Below are 19,092 nucleotides of genomic sequence, written 5' to 3'. Positions count from 1 at the left end.
AGTTCCTTAGTGTCTTTTGATTTGTTTTTCCTCCGGGTTCTTCTGCGTTTCAGCGGCGCTGTCCTCTGTCATGGAGGAGTGCACGGCAGCCCCAACGGTTTTGCCGCAGTCGATGGGGACTACCCTCTCCGGCTTGTCGGCTATCTGATTCTTGGGTGCCTGGATGTGGAGCTTCCCATCAGCCATGAAACAAGTGACCGCTTCGGGGCTCACCCCTTCGGGCAGATCAAACTCCCGCCTGAACTCCTGCACTCTGTAGGAATAGGAGCCGTGTCCATCGTCCTGCTTCTTCTCCGTCTTGCCGCTGACCTGCAGTTTCCTGCCCACCTGTTTGACAGACAGCTCTTCTGGGGAAAAGTCTCTGGCGTCCAGCGTCAGGGCAAACCCGTCTCCCTCCTTGTCCAGAGTGTAGGAGACTGGTTGGACGTCCCCAGAAGCTGGCATGTGGTCGAGCTCTTCAAAGACCTTGTGCTGCATTTTCTCCAGCTGCTCCAGACAAGTTTTCATCTCCTGCATGTTTCTCAGCAGTAGCTCTCTGTGGCTGTAAAGTGGTGTGACCTCTGGCCAGAGGCTGCGCACAGGCCAGTGGAGGTCCATGAGTGGACTGAAGACAGGCTGGTATCCATGAAGGCTCAGCATTTTCGGGGATGGTTGTGTTGGTTTCTTTAGCTCTTTGCTTGCTCTCTGTTTGAGTGTTGCGTCTGTTCGTTCTGACTTGAGGAGTGTGAGCCGCTCAGCTTTTATAGTCAGCCTCTAGGTGTTCGAGTGAGTTCAGGAATGTTCCTGTCAATGCCACGTTCTTCCACTGTGTGGCGACATAGGGGCAGCTGATGACGTCACTTGAGTCACGTCCTAAACATGGAACTGTAGTCTAGTGGTGATACTCTTGAAACTCCTTGGCTGAGAAAATACAAAATGTGTTTGAGGGGCTGTGCTTTTGCTTGTTTTCTTTCTCTCTTCTCTTAAACTCATCAAAAGCCACCAGACTGAATTAGGACAAAAAGATGATGCAAAAATGCTTCCTTGAGGCCCTTTGAAGGACTCATTTTCTGCATCGAGCGCTGAGATTGTACTTTTTTTTTCTTTTTTTAGAAAATTATCATTATTATTATTACTATTGTTATTCCTTATTTTTTTAAACGTAGGAACTGTGCACTGGCTGGTTGTGTAACTGGTCTCTGGTTTTGAGAGACTGTTTAACGGAAAGTGTTTTTTGAATTTTTCCTTTCTTTCATTTTTTTAAAGCTCAGGTGCATTGACTTTGAACGCACGTTAAATCAGGAGTTCTCAGTCATCTGTACCTTTAGCGTTCCCCAGCCCAGCTGATAAATCTTTCAGTCCATCGGTATAACATACCTGCACGATACATGTGGGTGGATTGCTACTTTAAATAAATGAATGCTTTTCTGTCTTTTTCTTCTTCTTTTTTTTAAATTTCCGAGGGAGCCGTAGCACACCTCAAAACTCTCCCCCCCCAGCGTCTCTTCGGGCCTTCGTTTCAGCAGGTTTTGTGGAGAAATGAGAAAGCAGCCACAACAGTGTGTACCGCAGCAAGCTATTGTGTAGAGAAAATATTAGCGTACCTGATGGGCTTTCCTGTGTGAAAAGAATACAATTATTGCTACTGCAAGTATGGAGTCACAGATTGCGGGCCAGTGGATGTGACTGACCTATGCTTTGGAGCTTGTTTGTAGTGTCAGAAGTTTGTCTGTGTTAAGAAAACCTTCATGTCATTGTGAAAGAGCTAAGTACCCCTATGCGTAGGCAAGCAGAGACCCAAAGAAAGAAACCAAGACATGAAAATGTAAGAGACAAGATGGTTTTATTTTTTCACATTGTAAAAAATGTACAAAAAATGTCACTTGAGCGACAAGTGCCGGCATTTGAACGGTATTTTACAAAAGGTCTAACCAGAGACCAAATATTCAGTCTTTTTTATTCTTTTTGAAATTCTATCCGCATAGTTCCGTAGTGTCTTTAGATTTGTTTTTCCTCCGGGTTCTTCTGCGTTTCAGCGGCGCTGTCCTCTGTCATGGAGGAGTGCACGGCAGCCCCAACGGTTTTGCCGCAGTCCATGGGGACTACCCTCTCCGGCTTGTCGGCTATCTGATTCTTGGGTGCCTGGATGTGGAGCTTCCCATCAGCCATGAAACAAGTGACCGCTTCGGGGCTCACCCCTTCGGGCAGATCAAACTCCCGCCTGAACTCCTGCACTCTGTAGGAATAGGAGCCGTGTCCATCGTCCTGCTTCTTCTCCGTCTTGCCGCTGACCTGCAGTTTCCTGCCCACCTGTTTGACAGACAGCTCTTCTGGGGAAAAGTCTCTGGCGTCCAGCGTCAGGGCAAACCCGTCTCCCTCCTTGTCCAGAGTGTAGGAGACTGGTTGGACGTCCCCAGAAGCTGGCATGTGGTCGAGCTCTTCAAAGACCTTGTGCTGCATTTTCTCCAGCTGCTCCAGACAAGTTTTCATCTCCTGCATGTTTCTCAGCAGTAGCTCTCTGTGGCTGTAAAGTGGTGTGACCTCTGGCCAGAGGCTGCGCACAGGCCAGTGGAGGTCCATGAGTGGACTGAAGACAGGCTGGTATCCATGAAGGCTCAGCATTTTCGGGGATGGTTGTGTTGGTTTCTTTAGCTCTTTGCTTGCTCTCTGTTTGAGTGTTGCGTCTGTTCGTTCTGACTTGAGGAGTGTGAGCCGCTCAGCTTTTATAGTCAGCCTCTAGGTGTTCGAGTGAGTTCAGGAATGTTCCTGTCAATGCCACGTTCTTCCACTGTGTGGCGACATAGGGGCAGCTGATGACGTCACTTGAGTCACGTCCTAAACATGGAACTGTAGTCTAGTGGTGATACTCTTGAAACTCCTTGGCTGAGAAAATACAAAATGTGTTTGAGGGGCTGTGCTTTTGCTTGTTTTCTTTCTCTCTTCCCTTAAACTCATCAAAAACCACCAGACTGAATTTGGACAAAAAGATGATGCAAAAATGCTTCCTTGAGGCCCTTTGAAGGACTCATTTTCTGCATCGAGCGCTGAGATTGTACTTTTTTTTTCTTTTTTAGAAAATTATCATTATTATTATTACTATTGTTATTCCTTATTTTTTTAAACGTAGGAACTGTGCACTGGCTGGTTGTGTAACTGGTCTCTGGTTTTGAGAGACTGTTTAACGGAAAGTGTTTTTTGAATTTTTCCTTTCTTTCATTTTTTTAAAGCTCAGGTGCATTGACTTTGAACGCACGTTAAATCAGGAGTTCTCAGTCATCTGTACCTTTAGCGTTCCCCAGCCCAGCTGATAAATCTTTCAGTCCATCGGTATAACATACCTGCACGATACATGTGGGTGGATTGCTACTTTAAATAAATGAATGCTTTTCTGTCTTTTTCTTTTTTTTTTTAAATTTCCGAGGGAGCCGTAGCACACCTCAAAACTCTCCCCCCCCCCAGCGTCTCTTCGGGCCTTCGTTTCAGCAGGTTTTGTGGAGAAATGAGAAAGCAGCCACAACAGTGTGTACCGCAGCAAGCTATTGTGTAGAGAAAATATTAGCGTACCTGATGGGCTTTCCTGTGTGAAAAGAATACAATTATTGCTACTGCAAGTATGGTGTCACAGATTGCGGGCCAGTGGATGTGACTGACCTATGCTTTGGAGCTTGTTTGTAGTGTCAGAAGTTTGTCTGTGTTAAGAAAACCTTCATGTCATTGTGAAAGAGCTAAGTACCCCTATGCGCAGGCAAGCAGAGACCCAAAGAAAGAAACCAAGACATGAAAATGTAAGAGACAAGATGGTTTTATTTTTTCACATTGTAAAAAACGTACAAAAAAATGTCACTTGAGCGACAAGTGCCGGCATTTGAACGGTATTTTACAAAAGGTCTAACCAGAGACCAAATATTCAGTCTTTTTTATTCTTTTTGAAATTCTATCCGCATAGTTCCTTAGTGTCTTTAGATTTGTTTTTCCTCCGGGTTCTTCTGCGTTTCAGCGGCGCTGTCCTCTGTCATGGAGGAGTGCACGGCAGCCCCAACGGTTTTGCCGCAGTCGATGGGGACTACCCTCTCCGGCTTGTCGGCTATCTGATTCTTGGGTGCCTGGATGTGGAGCTTCCCATCAGCCATGAAACAAGTGACCGCTTCGGGGCTCACCCCTTCGGGCAGATCAAACTCCCGCCTGAACTCCTGCACTCTGTAGGAATAGGAGCCGTGTCCATCGTCCTGCTTCTTCTCCGTCTTGCCGCTGACCTGCAGTTTCCTGCCCACCTGTTTGACAGACAGCTCTTCTGGGGAAAAGTCTCTGGCGTCCAGCGTCAGGGCAAACCCGTCTCCCTCCTTGTCCAGAGTGTAGGAGACTGGTTGGACGTCCCCAGAAGCTGGCATGTGGTCGAGCTCTTCAAAGACCTTGTGCTGCATTTTCTCCAGCTGCTCCAGACAAGTTTTCATCTCCTGCATGTTTCTCAGCAGTAGCTCTCTGTGGCTGTAAAGTGGTGTGACCTCTGGCCAGAGGCTGCGCACAGGCCAGTGGAGGTCCATGAGTGGACTGAAGACAGGCTGGTATCCATGAAGGCTCAGCATTTTCGGGGATGGTTGTGTTGGTTTCTTTAGCTCTTTGCTTGCTCTCTGTTTGAGTGTTGCGTCTGTTCGTTCTGACTTGAGGAGTGTGAGCCGCTCAGCTTTTATAGTCAGCCTCTAGGTGTTCGAGTGAGTTCAGGAATGTTCCTGTCAATGCCACGTTCTTCCACTGTGTGGCGACATAGGGGCAGCTGATGACGTCACTTGAGTCACGTCCTAAACATGGAACTGTAGTCTAGTGGTGATACTCTTGAAACTCCTTGGCTGAGAAAATACAAAATGTGTTTGAGGGGCTGTGCTTTTGCTTGTTTTCTTTCTCTCTTCCCTTAAACTCATCAAAAGCCACCAGACTGAATTTGGACAAAAAGATGATGCAAAAATGCTTCCTTGAGGCCCTTTGAAGGACTCATTTTCTGCATCGAGCGCTGAGATTGTACTTTTTTTTTCTTTTTTAGAAAATTATCATTATTATTATTACTATTGTTATTCCTTATTTTTTTAAACGTAGGAACTGTGCACTGGCTGGTTGTGTAACTGGTCTCTGGTTTTGAGAGACTGTTTAACGGAAAGTGTTTTTTGAATTTTTCCTTTCTTTCATTTTTTTAAAGCTCAGGTGCATTGACTTTGAACGCACGTTAAATCAGGAGTTCTCAGTCATCTGTACCTTTAGCGTTCCCCAGCCCAGCTGATAAATCTTTCAGTCCATCGGTATAACATACCTGCACGATACATGTGGGTGGATTGCTACTTTAAATAAATGAATGCTTTTCTGTCTTTTTCTTCTTCTTTTTTTTAAATTTCCGAGGGAGCCGTAGCACACCTCAAAACTCTCCCCCCCCAGCGTCTCTTCGGGCCTTCGTTTCAGCAGGTTTTGTGGAGAAATGAGAAAGCAGCCACAACAGTGTGTACCGCAGCAAGCTATTGTGTAGAGAAAATATTAGCGTACCTGATGGGCTTTCCTGTGTGAAAAGAATACAATTATTGCTACTGCAAGTATGGTGTCACAGATTGCGGGCCAGTGGATGTGACTGACCTATGCTTTGGAGCTTGTTTGTAGTGTCAGAAGTTTGTCTGTGTTAAGAAAACCTTCATGTCATTGTGAAAGAGCTAAGTACCCCTATGCGCAGGCAAGCAGAGACCCAAAGAAAGAAACCAAGACATGAAAATGTAAGAGACAAGATGGTTTTATTTTTTCACATTGTAAAAAACGTACAAAAAATGTCACTTGAGCGACAAGTGCCGGCATTTGAACGGTATTTTACAAAAGGTCTAACCAGAGACCAAATATTCAGTCTTTTTTATTCTTTTTGAAATTCTATCCGCATAGTTCCTTAGTGTCTTTAGATTTGTTTTTCCTCCTGGTTCTTCTGCGTTTCAGCGGCGCTGTCCTCTGTCATGGAGGAGTGCACGGCAGCCCCAACGGTTTTGCCGCAGTCGATGGGGACTACCCTCTCCGGCTTGTCGGCTATCTGATTCTTGGGTGCCTGGATGTGGAGCTTCCCATCAGCCATGAAACAAGTGACCGCTTCGGGGCTCACCCCTTCGGGCAGATCAAACTCCCGCCTGAACTCCTGCACTCTGTAGGAATAGGAGCGGTGTCCATCGTCCTGCTTCTTCTCCGTCTTGCCGCTGACCTGCAGCTTCCTGCCCACCTGTTTGACAGACAGCTCTTCTGGGGAAAAGTCTCTGGCGTCCAGCGTCAGGGCAAACCCGTCTCCCTCCTTGTCCAGAGTGTAGGAGACTGGTTGGACGTCCCCAGAAGCTGGCATGTGGTCGAGCTCTTCAAAGACCTTGTGCTGCATTTTCTCCAGCTGCTCCAGACAAGTTTTCATCTCCTGCATGTTTCTCAGCAGTAGCTCTCTGTGGCTGTAAAGTGGTGTGACCTCTGGCCAGAGGCTGCGCACAGGCCAGTGGAGGTCCATGAGTGGACTGAAGACAGGCTGGTATCCATGAAGGCTCAGCATTTTCGGGGATGGTTGTGTTGGTTTCTTTAGCTCTTTGCTTGCTCTCTGTTTGAGTGTTGCGTCTGTTCGTTCTGACTTGAGGAGTGTGAGCCGCTCAGCTTTTATAGTCAGCCTCTAGGTGTTCGAGTGAGTTCAGGAATGTTCCTGTCAATGCCACGTTCTTCCACTGTGTGGCGACATAGGGGCAGCTGATGACGTCACTTGAGTCACGTCCTAAACATGGAACTGTAGTCTAGTGGTGATACTCTTGAAACTCCTTGGCTGAGAAAATACAAAATGTGTTTGAGGGGCTGTGCTTTTGCTTGTTTTCTTTCTCTCTTCCCTTAAACTCATCAAAAGCCACCAGACTGAATTTGGACAAAAAGATGATGCAAAAATGCTTCCTTGAGGCCCTTTGAAGGACTCATTTTCTGCATCGAGCGCTGAGATTGTACTTTTTTTTTCTTTTTTAGAAAATTATCATTATTATTATTACTATAGTTATTCCTTATTTTTTTAAACGTAGGAACTGTGCACTGGCTGGTTGTGTAACTGGTCTCTGGTTTTGAGAGACTGTTTAACGGAAAGTGTTTTTTGAATTTTTCCTTTCTTTCATTTTTTTAAAGCTCAGGTGCATTGACTTTGAACGCACGTTAAATCAGGAGTTCTCAGTCATCTGTACCTTTAGCGTTCCCCAGCCCAGCTGATAAATCTTTCAGTCCATCGGTATAACATACCTGCACGATACATGTGGGTGGATTGCTACTTTAAATAAATGAATGCTTTTCTGTCTTTTTCTTCTTCTTTTTTTTAAATTTCCGAGGGAGCCGTAGCACACCTCAAAACTCTCCCCCCCCCAGCGTCTCTTCGGGCCTTCGTTTCAGCAGGTTTTGTGGAGAAATGAGAAAGCAGCCACAACAGTGTGTACCGCAGCAAGCTATTGTGTAGAGAAAATATTAGCGTACCTGATGGGCTTTCCTGTGTGAAAAGAATACAATTATTGCTACTGCAAGTATGGTGTCACAGATTGCGGGCCAGTGGATGTGACTGACCTATGCTTTGGAGCTTGTTTGTAGTGTCAGAAGTTTGTCTGTGTTAAGAAAACCTTCATGTCATTGTGAAAGAGCTAAGTACCCCTATGCGCAGGCAAGCAGAGACCCAAAGAAAGAAACCAAGACATGAAAATGTAAGAGACAAGATGGTTTTATTTTTTCACATTGTAAAAAACGTACAAAAAATGTCACTTGAGCGACAAGTGCCGGCATTTGAACGGTATTTTACAAAAGGTCTAACCAGAGACCAAATATTCAGTCTTTTTTATTCTTTTTGAAATTCTATCCGCATAGTTCCTTAGTGTCTTTAGATTTGTTTTTCCTCCGGGTTCTTCTGCGTTTCAGCGGCGCTGTCCTCTGTCATGGAGGAGTGCACGGCAGCCCCAACGGTTTTGCCGCAGTCGATGGGGACTACCCTCTCCGGCTTGTCGGCTATCTGATTCTTGGGTGCCTGGATGTGGAGCTTCCCATCAGCCATGAAACAAGTGACCGCTTCGGGGCTCACCCCTTCGGGCAGATCAAACTCCCGCCTGAACTCCTGCACTCTGTAGGAATAGGAGCCGTGTCCATCGTCCTGCTTCTTCTCCGTCTTGCCGCTGACCTGCAGCTTCCTGCCCACCTGTTTGACAGACAGCTCTTCTGGGGAAAAGTCTCTGGCGTCCAGCGTCAGGGCAAACCCGTCTCCCTCCTTGTCCAGAGTGTAGGAGACTGGTTGGACGTCCCCAGAAGCTGGCATGTGGTCGAGCTCTTCAAAGACCTTGTGCTGCATTTTCTCCAGCTGCTCCAGACAAGTTTTCATCTCCTGCATGTTTCTCAGCAGTAGCTCTCTGTGGCTGTAAAGTGGTGTGACCTCTGGCCAGAGGCTGCGCACAGGCCAGTGGAGGTCCATGAGTGGACTGAAGACAGGCTGGTATCCATGAAGGCTCAGCATTTTCGGGGATGGTTGTGTTGGTTTCTTTAGCTCTTTGCTTGCTCTCTGTTTGAGTGTTGCGTCTGTTCGTTCTGACTTGAGGAGTGTGAGCCGCTCAGCTTTTATAGTCAGCCTCTAGGTGTTCGAGTGAGTTCAGGAATGTTCCTGTCAATGCCACGTTCTTCCACTGTGTGGCGACATAGGGGCAGCTGATGACGTCACTTGAGTCACGTCCTAAACATGGAACTGTAGTCTAGTGGTGATACTCTTGAAACTCCTTGGCTGAGAAAATACAAAATGTGTTTGAGGGGCTGTGCTTTTGCTTGTTTTCTTTCTCTCTTCCCTTAAACTCATCAAAAGCCACCAGACTGAATTTGGACAAAAAGATGATGCAAAAATGCTTCCTTGAGGCCCTTTGAAGGACTCATTTTCTGCATCGAGCGCTGAGATTGTACTTTTTTTTTCTTTTTTAGAAAATTATCATTATTATTATTACTATTGTTATTCCTTATTTTTTTAAACGTAGGAACTGTGCACTGGCTGGTTGTGTAACTGGTCTCTGGTTTTGAGAGACTGTTTAACGGAAAGTGTTTTTTGAATTTTTCCTTTCTTTCATTTTTTTAAAGCTCAGGTGCATTGACTTTGAACGCACGTTAAATCAGGAGTTCTCAGTCATCTGTACCTTTAGCGTTCCCCAGCCCAGCTGATAAATCTTTCAGTCCATCGGTATAACATACCTGCACGATACATGTGGGTGGATTGCTACTTTAAATAAATGAATGCTTTTCTGTCTTTTTCTTTTTTTTTTTAAATTTCCGAGGGAGCCGTAGCACACCTCAAAACTCTCCCCCCCCAGCGTCTCTTCGGGCCTTCGTTTCAGCAGGTTTTGTGGAGAAATGAGAAAGCAGCCACAACAGTGTGTACCGCAGCAAGCTATTGTGTAGAGAAAATATTAGCGTACCTGATGGGCTTTCCTGTGTGAAAAGAATACAATTATTGCTACTGCAAGTATGGTGTCACAGATTGCGGGCCAGTGGATGTGACTGACCTATGCTTTGGAGCTTGTTTGTAGTGTCAGAAGTTTGTCTGTGTTAAGAAAACCTTCATGTCATTGTGAAAGAGCTAAGTACCCCTATGCGCAGGCAAGCAGAGACCCAAAGAAAGAAACCAAGACATGAAAATGTAAGAGACAAGATGGTTTTATTTTTTCACATTGTAAAAAATGTACAAAAAATGTCACTTGAGCGACAAGTGCCGGCATTTGAACGGTATTTTACAAAAGGTCTAACCAGAGACCAAATATTCAGTCTTTTTTATTCTTTTTGAAATTCTATCCGCATAGTTCCTTAGTGTCTTTAGATTTGTTTTTCCTCCGGGTTCTTCTGCGTTTCAGCGGCGCTGTCCTCTGTCATGGAGGAGTGCACGGCAGCCCCAACGGTTTTGCCGCAGTCGATGGGGACTACCCTCTCCGGCTTGTCGGCTATCTGATTCTTGGGTGCCTGGATGTGGAGCTTCCCATCAGCCATGAAACAAGTGACCGCTTCGGGGCTCACCCCTTCGGGCAGATCAAACTCCCGCCTGAACTCCTGCACTCTGTAGGAATAGGAGCCGTGCCCATCGTCCTGCTTCTTCTCCGTCTTGCCGCTGACCTGCAGTTTCCTGCCCACCTGTTTGACAGACAGCTCTTCTGGGGAAAAGTCTCTGGCGTCCAGCGTCAGGGCAAACCCGTCTCCCTCCTTGTCCAGAGTGTAGGAGACTGGTTGGACGTCCCCAGAAGCTGGCATGTGGTCGAGCTCTTCAAAGACCTTGTGCTGCATTTTCTCCAGCTGCTCCAGACAAGTTTTCATCTCCTGCATGTTTCTCAGCAGTAGCTCTCTGTGGCTGTAAAGTGGTGTGACCTCTGGCCAGAGGCTGCGCACAGGCCAGTGGAGGTCCATGAGTGGACTGAAGACAGGCTGGTATCCATGAAGGCTCAGCATTTTCGGGGATGGTTGTGTTGGTTTCTTTAGCTCTTTGCTTGCTCTCTGTTTGAGTGTTGCGTCTGTTCGTTCTGACTTGAGGAGTGTGAGCCGCTCAGCTTTTATAGTCAGCCTCTAGGTGTTCGAGTGAGTTCAGGAATGTTCCTGTCAATGCCACGTTCTTCCACTGTGTGGCGACATAGGGGCAGCTGATGACGTCACTTGAGTCACGTCCTAAACATGGAACTGTAGTCTAGTGGTGATACTCTTGAAACTCCTTGGCTGAGAAAATACAAAATGTGTTTGAGGGGCTGTGCTTTTGCTTGTTTTCTTTCTCTCTTCCCTTAAACTCATCAAAAGCCACCAGACTGAATTTGGACAAAAAGATGATGCAAAAATGCTTCCTTGAGGCCCTTTGAAGGACTCATTTTCTGCATCGAGCGCTGAGATTGTACTTTTTTTTTCTTTTTTAGAAAATTATCATTATTATTATTACTATTGTTATTCCTTATTTTTTTAAACGTAGGAACTGTGCACTGGCTGGTTGTGTAACTGGTCTCTGGTTTTGAGAGACTGTTTAACGGAAAGTGTTTTTTGAATTTTTCCTTTCTTTCATTTTTTTAAAGCTCAGGTGCATTGACTTTGAACGCACGTTAAATCAGGAGTTCTCAGTCATCTGTACCTTTAGCGTTCCCCAGCCCAGCTGATAAATCTTTCAGTCCATCGGTATAACATACCTGCACGATACATGTGGGTGGATTGCTACTTTAAATAAATGAATGCTTTTCTGTCTTTTTCTTCTTCTTTTTTTTAAATTTCCGAGGGAGCCGTAGCACACCTCAAAACTCTCCCCCCCCAGCGTCTCTTCGGGCCTTCGTTTCAGCAGGTTTTGTGGAGAAATGAGAAAGCAGCCACAACAGTGTGTACCGCAGCAAGCTATTGTGTAGAGAAAATATTAGCGTACCTGATGGGCTTTCCTGTGTGAAAAGAATACAATTATTGCTACTGCAAGTATGGTGTCACAGATTGCGGGCCAGTGGATGTGACTGACCTATGCTTTGGAGCTTGTTTGTAGTGTCAGAAGTTTGTCTGTGTTAAGAAAACCTTCATGTCATTGTGAAAGAGCTAAGTACCCCTATGCGTAGGCAAGCAGAGACCCAAAGAAAGAAACCAAGACATGAAAATGTAAGAGACAAGATGGTTTTATTTTTTCGCATTGTAAAAAATGTACAAAAAATGTCACTTGAGCGACAAGTGCCGGCATTTGAACGGTATTTTACAAAAGGTCTAACCAGAGACCAAATATTCAGTCTTTTTTATTCTTTTTGAAATTCTATCCGCATAGTTCCTTAGTGTCTTTAGATTTGTTTTTCCTCCGGGTTCTTCTGCGTTTCAGCGGCGCTGTCCTCTGTCATGGAGGAGTGCACGGCAGCCCCAACGGTTTTGCCGCAGTCGATGGGGACTACCCTCTCCGGCTTGTCGGCTATCTGATTCTTGGGTGCCTGGATGTGGAGCTTCCCATCAGCCATGAAACAAGTGACCGCTTCGGGGCTCACCCCTTCGGGCAGATCAAACTCCCGCCTGAACTCCTGCACTCTGTAGGAATAGGAGCCGTGTCCATCGTCCTGCTTCTTCTCCGTCTTGCCGCTGACCTGCAGTTTCCTGCCCACCTGTTTGACAGACAGCTCTTCTGGGGAAAAGTCTCTGGCGTCCAGCGTCAGGGCAAACCCGTCTCCCTCCTTGTCCAGAGTGTAGGAGACTGGTTGGACGTCCCCAGAAGCTGGCATGTGGTCGAGCTCTTCAAAGACCTTGTGCTGCATTTTCTCCAGCTGCTCCAGACAAGTTTTCATCTCCTGCATGTTTCTCAGCAGTAGCTCTCTGTGGCTGTAAAGTGGTGTGACCTCTGGCCAGAGGCTGCGCACAGGCCAGTGGAGGTCCATGAGTGGACTGAAGACAGGCTGGTATCCATGAAGGCTCAGCATTTTCGGGGATGGTTGTGTTGGTTTCTTTAGCTCTTTGCTTGCTCTCTGTTTGAGTGTTGCGTCTGTTCGTTCTGACTTGAGGAGTGTGAGCCGCTCAGCTTTTATAGTCAGCCTCTAGGTGTTCGAGTGAGTTCAGGAATGTTCCTGTCAATGCCACGTTCTTCCACTGTGTGGCGACATAGGGGCAGCTGATGACGTCACTTGAGTCACGTCCTAAACATGGAACTGTAGTCTAGTGGTGATACTCTTGAAACTCCTTGGCTGAGAAAATACAAAATGTGTTTGAGGGGCTGTGCTTTTGCTTGTTTTCTTTCTCTCTTCCCTTAAACTCATCAAAAGCCACCAGACTGAATTTGGACAAAAAGATGATGCAAAAATGCTTCCTTGAGGCCCTTTGAAGGACTCATTTTCTGCATCGAGCGCTGAGATTGTACTTTTTTTTTCTTTTTTAGAAAATTATCATTATTATTATTACTATTGTTATTCCTTATTTTTTTAAACGTAGGAACTGTGCACTGGCTGGTTGTGTAACTGGTCTCTGGTTTTGAGAGACTGTTTAACGGAAAGTGTTTTTTGAATTTTTCCTTTCTTTCATTTTTTTAAAGCTCAGGTGCATTGACTTTGAACGCACGTTAAATCAGGAGTTCTCAGTCATCTGTACCTTTAGCGTTCCCCAGCCCAGCTGATAAATCTTTCAGTCCATCGGTATAACATACCTGCACGATACATGTGGGTGGATTGCTACTTTAAATAAATGAATGCTTTTCTGTCTTTTTCTTCTTCTTTTTTTTAAATTTCCGAGGGAGCCGTAGCACACCTCAAAACTCTCCCCCCCCCAGCGTCTCTTCGGGCCTTCGTTTCAGCAGGTTTTGTGGAGAAATGAGAAAGCAGCCACAACAGTGTGTACCGCAGCAAGCTATTGTGTAGAGAAAATATTAGCGTACCTGATGGGCTTTCCTGTGTGAAAAGAATACAATTATTGCTACTGCAAGTATGGTGTCACAGATTGCGGGCCAGTGGATGTGACTGACCTATGCTTTGGAGCTTGTTTGTAGTGTCAGAAGTTTGTCTGTGTTAAGAAAACCTTCATGTCATTGTGAAAGAGCTAAGTACCCCTATGCGTAGGCAAGCAGAGACCCAAAGAAAGAAACCAAGACATGAAAATGTAAGAGACAAGATGGTTTTATTTTTTCGCATTGTAAAAAATGTACAAAAAATGTCACTTGAGCGACAAGTGCCGGCATTTGAACGGTATTTTACAAAAGGTCTAACCAGAGACCAAATATTCAGTCTTTTTTATTCTTTTTGAAATTCTATCCGCATAGTTCCTTAGTGTCTTTAGATTTGTTTTTCCTCCGGGTTCTTCTGCGTTTCAGCGGCGCTGTCCTCTGTCATGGAGGAGTGCACGGCAGCCCCAACGGTTTTGCCGCAGTCGATGGGGACTACCCTCTCCGGCTTGTCGGCTATCTGATTCTTGGGTGCCTGGATGTGGAGCTTCCCATCAGCCATGAAACAAGTGACCGCTTCGGGGCTCACCCCTTCGGGCAGATCAAACTCCCGCCTGAACTCCTGCACTCTGTAGGAATAGGAGCCGTGTCCATCGTCCTGCTTCTTCTCCGTCTTGCCGCTGACCTGCAGTTTCCTGCCCACCTGTTTGACAGACAGCTCTTCTGGGGAAAAGTCTCTGGCGTCCAGCGTCAGGGCAAACCCGTCTCCCTCCTTGTCCAGAGTGTAGGAGACTGGTTGGACGTCCCCAGAAGCTGGCATGTGGTCGAGCTCTTCAAAGACCTTGTGCTGCATTTTCTCCAGCTGCTCCAGACAAGTTTTCATCTCCTGCATGTTTCTCAGCAGTAGCTCTCTGTGGCTGTAAAGTGGTGTGACCTCTGGCCAGAGGCTGCGCACAGGCCAGTGGAGGTCCATGAGTGGACTGAAGACAGGCTGGTATCCATGAAGGCTCAGCATTTTCGGGGATGGTTGTGTTGGTTTCTTTAGCTCTTTGCTTGCTCTCTGTTTGAGTGTTGCGTCTGTTCGTTCTGACTTGAGGAGTGTGAGCCGCTCAGCTTTTATAGTCAGCCTCTAGGTGTTCGAGTGAGTTCAGGAATGTTCCTGTCAATGCCACGTTCTTCCACTGTGTGGCGACATAGGGGCAGCTGATGACGTCACTTGAGTCACGTCCTAAACATGGAACTGTAGTCTAGTGGTGATACTCTTGAAACTCCTTGGCTGAGAAAATACAAAATGTGTTTGAGGGGCTGTGCTTTTGCTTGTTTTCTTTCTCTCTTCCCTTAAACTCATCAAAAGCCACCAGACTGAATTTGGACAAAAAGATGATGCAAAAATGCTTCCTTGAGGCCCTTTGAAGGACTCATTTTCTGCATCGAGCGCTGAGATTGTACTTTTTTTTTCTTTTTTAGAAAATTATCATTATTATTATTACTATTGTTATTCCTTATTTTTTTAAACGTAGGAACTGTGCACTGGCTGGTTGTGTAACTGGTCTCTGGTTTTGAGAGACTGTTTAACGGAAAGTGTTTTTTGAATTTTTCCTTTCTTTCATTTTTTTAAAGCTCAGGTGCATTGACTTTGAACGCACGTTAAATCAGGAGTTCTCAGTCATCTGTACCTTTAGCGTTCCCCAGCCCAGCTGATAAATCTTTCAGTCCATCGGTATAACATACCTGCACGATACATGTGGGTGGATTGCTACTTTAAATAAATGAATGCTTTTCTGTCTTTTTCTTCTTCTTTTTTTTAAATTTCCGAGGGAGCCGTAGCACACCTCAAAACTCTCCCCCCCCAGCGTCTCTTCGGGCCTTCGTTTCAGCAGGTTTTGTGGAGAAATGAGAAAGCAGCCACAACAGTGTGTACCGCAGCAAGCTATTGTGTAGAGAAAATATTAGCGTACCTGATGGGCTTTCCTGTGTGAAAAGAATACAATTATTGCTACTGCAAGTATGGTGTCACAGATTGCGGGCCAGTGGATGTGACTGACCTATGCTTTGGAGCTTGTTTGTAGTGTCAGAAGTTTGTCTGTGTTAAGAAAACCTTCATGTCATTGTGAAAGAGCTAAGTACCCCTATGCGTAGGCAAGCAGAGACCCAAAGAAAGAAACCAAGACATGAAAATGTAAGAGACAAGATGGTTTTATTTTTTCGCATTGTAAAAAATGTACAAAAAAATGTCACTTGAGCGACAAGTGCCGGCATTTGAACGGTATTTTACAAAAGGTCTAACCAGAGACCAAATATTCAGTCTTTTTTATTCTTTTTGAAATTCTATCCGCATAGTTCCTTAGTGTCTTTAGATTTGTTTTTCCTCCGGGTTCTTCTGCGTTTCAGCGGCGCTGTCCTCTGTCATGGAGGAGTGCACGGCAGCCCCAACGGTTTTGCCGCAGTCGATGGGGACTACCCTCTCCGGCTTGTCGGCTATCTGATTCTTGGGTGCCTGGATGTGGAGCTTCCCATCAGCCATGAAACAAGTGACCGCTTCGGGGCTCACCCCTTCGGGCAGATCAAACTCCCGCCTGAACTCCTGCACTCTGTAGGAATAGGAGCCGTGTCCATCGTCCTGCTTCTTCTCCGTCTTGCCGCTGACCTGCAGTTTCCTGCCCACCTGTTTGACAGACAGCTCTTCTGGGGAAAAGTCTCTGGCGTCCAGCGTCAGGGCAAACCCGTCTCCCTCCTTGTCCAGAGTGTAGGAGACTGGTTGGACGTCCCCAGAAGCTGGCATGTGGTCGAGCTCTTCAAAGACCTTGTGCTGCATTTTCTCCAGCTGCTCCAGACAAGTTTTCATCTCCTGCATGTTTCTCAGCAGTAGCTCTCTGTGGCTGTAAAGTGGTGTGACCTCTGGCCAGAGGCTGCGCACAGGCCAGTGGAGGTCCATGAGTGGACTGAAGACAGGCTGGTATCCATGAAGGCTCAGCATTTTCGGGGATGGTTGTGTTGGTTTCTTTAGCTCTTTGCTTGCTCTCTGTTTGAGTGTTGCGTCTGTTCGTTCTGACTTGAGGAGTGTGAGCCGCTCAGCTTTTATAGTCAGCCTCTAGGTGTTCGAGTGAGTTCAGGAATGTTCCTGTCAATGCCACGTTCTTCCACTGTGTGGCGACATAGGGGCAGCTGATGACGTCACTTGAGTCACGTCCTAAACATGGAACTGTAGTCTAGTGGTGATACTCTTGAAACTCCTTGGCTGAGAAAATACAAAATGTGTTTGAGGGGCTGTGCTTTTGCTTGTTTTCTTTCTCTCTTCCCTTAAACTCATCAAAAGCCACCAGACTGAATTTGGACAAAAAGATGATGCAAAAATGCTTCCTTGAGGCCCTTTGAAGGACTCATTTTCTGCATCGAGCGCTGAGATTGTACTTTTTTTTTCTTTTTTAGAAAATTATCATTATTATTATTACTATTGTTATTCCTTATTTTTTTAAACGTAGGAACTGTGCACTGGCTGGTTGTGTAACTGGTCTCTGGTTTTGAGAGACTGTTTAACGGAAAGTGTTTTTTGAATTTTTCCTTTCTTTCATTTTTTTAAAGCTCAGGTGCATTGACTTTGAACGCACGTTAAATCAGGAGTTCTCAGTCATCTGTACCTTTAGCGTTCCCCAGCCCAGCTGATAAATCTTTCAGTCCATCGGTATAACATACCTGCACGATACATGTGGGTGGATTGCTACTTTAAATAAATGAATGCTTTTCTGTCTTTTTCTTCTTCTTTTTTTTAAATTTCCGAGGGAGCCGTAGCACACCTCAAAACTCTCCCCCCCCAGCGTCTCTTCGGGCCTTCGTTTCAGCAGGTTTTGTGGAGAAATGAGAAAGCAGCCACAACAGTGTGTACCGCAGCAAGCTATTGTGTAGAGAAAATATTAGCGTACCTGATGGGCTTTCCTGTGTGAAAAGAATACAATTATTGCTACTGCAAGTATGGTGTCACAGATTGCGGGCCAGTGGATGTGACTGACCTATGCTTTGGAGCTTGTTTGTAGTGTCAGAAGTTTGTCTGTGTTAAGAAAACCTTCATGTCATTGTGAAAGAGCTAAGTACCCCTATGCGTAGGCAAGCAGAGACCCAAAGAAAGAAACCAAGACATGAAAATGTAAGAGACAAGATGGTTTTATTTTTTCGCATTGTAAAAAATGTACAAAAAATGTCACTTGAGCGACAAGTGCCGGCATTTGAACGGTATTTTACAAAAGGTCTAACCAGAGACCAAATATTCAGTCTTTTTTATTCTTTTTGAAATTCTATCCGCATAGTTCCTTAGTGTCTTTAGATTTGTTTTTCCTCCGGGTTCTTCTGCGTTTCAGCGGCGCTGTCCTCTGTCATGGAGGAGTGCACGGCAGCCCCAACGGTTTTGCCGCAGTCGATGGGGACTACCCTCTCCGGCTTGTCGGCTATCTGATTCTTGGGTGCCTGGATGTGGAGCTTCCCATCAGCCATGAAACAAGTGACCGCTTCGGGGCTCACCCCTTCGGGCAGATCAAACTCCCGCCTGAACTCCTGCACTCTGTAGGAATAGGAGCCGTGTCCATCGTCCTGCTTCTTCTCCGTCTTGCCGCTGACCTGCAGTTTCCTGCCCACCTGTTTGACAGACAGCTCTTCTGGGGAAAAGTCTCTGGCGTCCAGCGTCAGGGCAAACCCGTCTCCCTCCTTGTCCAGAGTGTAGGAGACTGGTTGGACGTCCCCAGAAGCTGGCATGTGGTCGAGCTCTTCAAAGACCTTGTGCTGCATTTTCTCCAGCTGCTCCAGACAAGTTTTCATCTCCTGCATGTTTCTCAGCAGTAGCTCTCTGTGGCTGTAAAGTGGTGTGACCTCTGGCCAGAGGCTGCGCACAGGCCAGTGGAGGTCCATGAGTGGACTGAAGACAGGCTGGTATCCATGAAGGCTCAGCATTTTCGGGGATGGTTGTGTTGGTTTCTTTAGCTCTTTGCTTGCTCTCTGTTTGAGTGTTGCGTCTGTTCGTTCTGACTTGAGGAGTGTGAGCCGCTCAGCTTTTATAGTCAGCCTCTAGGTGTTCGAGTGAGTTCAGGAATGTTCCTGTCAATGCCACGTTCTTCCACTGTGTGGCGACATAGGGGCAGCTGATGACGTCACTTGAGTCACGTCCTAAACATGGAACTGTAGTCTAGTGGTGATACTCTTGAAACTCCTTGGCTGAGAAAATACAAATGTGTTTGAGGGGCTGTGCTTTTGCTTGTTTTCTTTCTCTCTTCCCTTAAACTCATCAAAAGCCACCAGACTGAATTTGGACAAAAAGATGATGCAAAAATGCTTCCTTGAGGCCCTTTGAAGGACTCATTTTCTGCATCGAGCGCTGAGATTGTACTTTTTTTTTTCTTTTTTAGAAAATTATCATTATTATTATTACTATTGTTATTCCTTATTTTTTTAAACGTAGGAACTGTGCACTGGCTGGTTGTGTAACTGGTCTCTGGTTTTGAGAGACTGTTTAACGGAAAGTGTTTTTTGAATTTTTCCTTTCTTTCATTTTTTTAAAGCTCAGGTGCATTGACTTTGAACGCACGTTAAATCAGGAGTTCTCAGTCATCTGTACCTTTAGCGTTCCCCAGCCCAGCTGATAAATCTTTCAGTCCATCGGTATAACATACCTGCACGATACATGTGGGTGGATTGCTACTTTAAATAAATGAATGCTTTTCTGTCTTTTTCTTCTTCTTTTTTTTAAATTTCCGAGG

The 19,092-nt window shown here is 45.8% G+C and overlaps 10 protein-coding genes across 10 annotated transcripts; all 10 read right to left on the bottom strand.

Moving 5' to 3' along the window:
- Positions 1-6: 6 nt before the first annotated feature.
- On the bottom strand, positions 7-639 carry LOC115807032 (heat shock protein 30-like). The gene has a single exon (XM_030767890.1). It carries the CDS (start codon positions 637-639, stop codon positions 7-9), a length of 633 nt encoding a protein of 210 aa, XP_030623750.1.
- Positions 640-1,977: 1,338 nt separating this feature from the next.
- LOC115807031 (heat shock protein 30-like) lies at positions 1,978-2,601 on the bottom strand. Its single transcript, XM_030767889.1, has one exon. The coding sequence runs from the start codon at positions 2,599-2,601 to the stop codon at positions 1,978-1,980; it is 624 nt and encodes a 207-aa protein (XP_030623749.1).
- A 1,337-nt stretch (positions 2,602-3,938) lies between these two features.
- LOC115807030 (heat shock protein 30-like) lies at positions 3,939-4,562 on the bottom strand. Its single transcript, XM_030767887.1, has one exon. The coding sequence runs from the start codon at positions 4,560-4,562 to the stop codon at positions 3,939-3,941; it is 624 nt and encodes a 207-aa protein (XP_030623747.1).
- A 1,337-nt stretch (positions 4,563-5,899) lies between these two features.
- On the bottom strand, positions 5,900-6,523 carry LOC115807029 (heat shock protein 30-like). Its single transcript, XM_030767886.1, has one exon. It carries the CDS (start codon positions 6,521-6,523, stop codon positions 5,900-5,902), a length of 624 nt encoding a protein of 207 aa, XP_030623746.1.
- A 1,338-nt stretch (positions 6,524-7,861) lies between these two features.
- Positions 7,862-8,485, bottom strand: LOC115807028 (heat shock protein 30-like). Its single transcript, XM_030767885.1, has one exon. The coding sequence runs from the start codon at positions 8,483-8,485 to the stop codon at positions 7,862-7,864; it is 624 nt and encodes a 207-aa protein (XP_030623745.1).
- A 1,334-nt stretch (positions 8,486-9,819) lies between these two features.
- On the bottom strand, positions 9,820-10,443 carry LOC115807026 (heat shock protein 30-like). Its single transcript, XM_030767884.1, has one exon. It carries the CDS (start codon positions 10,441-10,443, stop codon positions 9,820-9,822), a length of 624 nt encoding a protein of 207 aa, XP_030623744.1.
- Positions 10,444-11,780: 1,337 nt separating this feature from the next.
- Positions 11,781-12,404, bottom strand: LOC115807025 (heat shock protein 30-like). Its single transcript, XM_030767883.1, has one exon. The coding sequence runs from the start codon at positions 12,402-12,404 to the stop codon at positions 11,781-11,783; it is 624 nt and encodes a 207-aa protein (XP_030623743.1).
- A 1,338-nt stretch (positions 12,405-13,742) lies between these two features.
- Positions 13,743-14,366, bottom strand: LOC115807024 (heat shock protein 30-like). Its single transcript, XM_030767882.1, has one exon. It carries the CDS (start codon positions 14,364-14,366, stop codon positions 13,743-13,745), a length of 624 nt encoding a protein of 207 aa, XP_030623742.1.
- Positions 14,367-15,704: 1,338 nt separating this feature from the next.
- LOC115807023 (heat shock protein 30-like) lies at positions 15,705-16,328 on the bottom strand. Its single transcript, XM_030767881.1, has one exon. The coding sequence runs from the start codon at positions 16,326-16,328 to the stop codon at positions 15,705-15,707; it is 624 nt and encodes a 207-aa protein (XP_030623741.1).
- A 1,337-nt stretch (positions 16,329-17,665) lies between these two features.
- Positions 17,666-18,289, bottom strand: LOC115807022 (heat shock protein 30-like). Its single transcript, XM_030767879.1, has one exon. The coding sequence runs from the start codon at positions 18,287-18,289 to the stop codon at positions 17,666-17,668; it is 624 nt and encodes a 207-aa protein (XP_030623739.1).
- Between the last annotated feature and the right edge of the window lie 803 nt (positions 18,290-19,092).

Source organism: Chanos chanos, chromosome 3, assembly GCF_902362185.1.
Source record: "Chanos chanos chromosome 3, fChaCha1.1, whole genome shotgun sequence".
In the NCBI taxonomy this organism is placed as follows: domain Eukaryota; kingdom Metazoa; phylum Chordata; class Actinopteri; order Gonorynchiformes; family Chanidae; genus Chanos; species Chanos chanos.
Note: the sequence above shows the minus strand (reverse complement) of the source record. Positions and strands in the feature narration are given on the sequence as shown.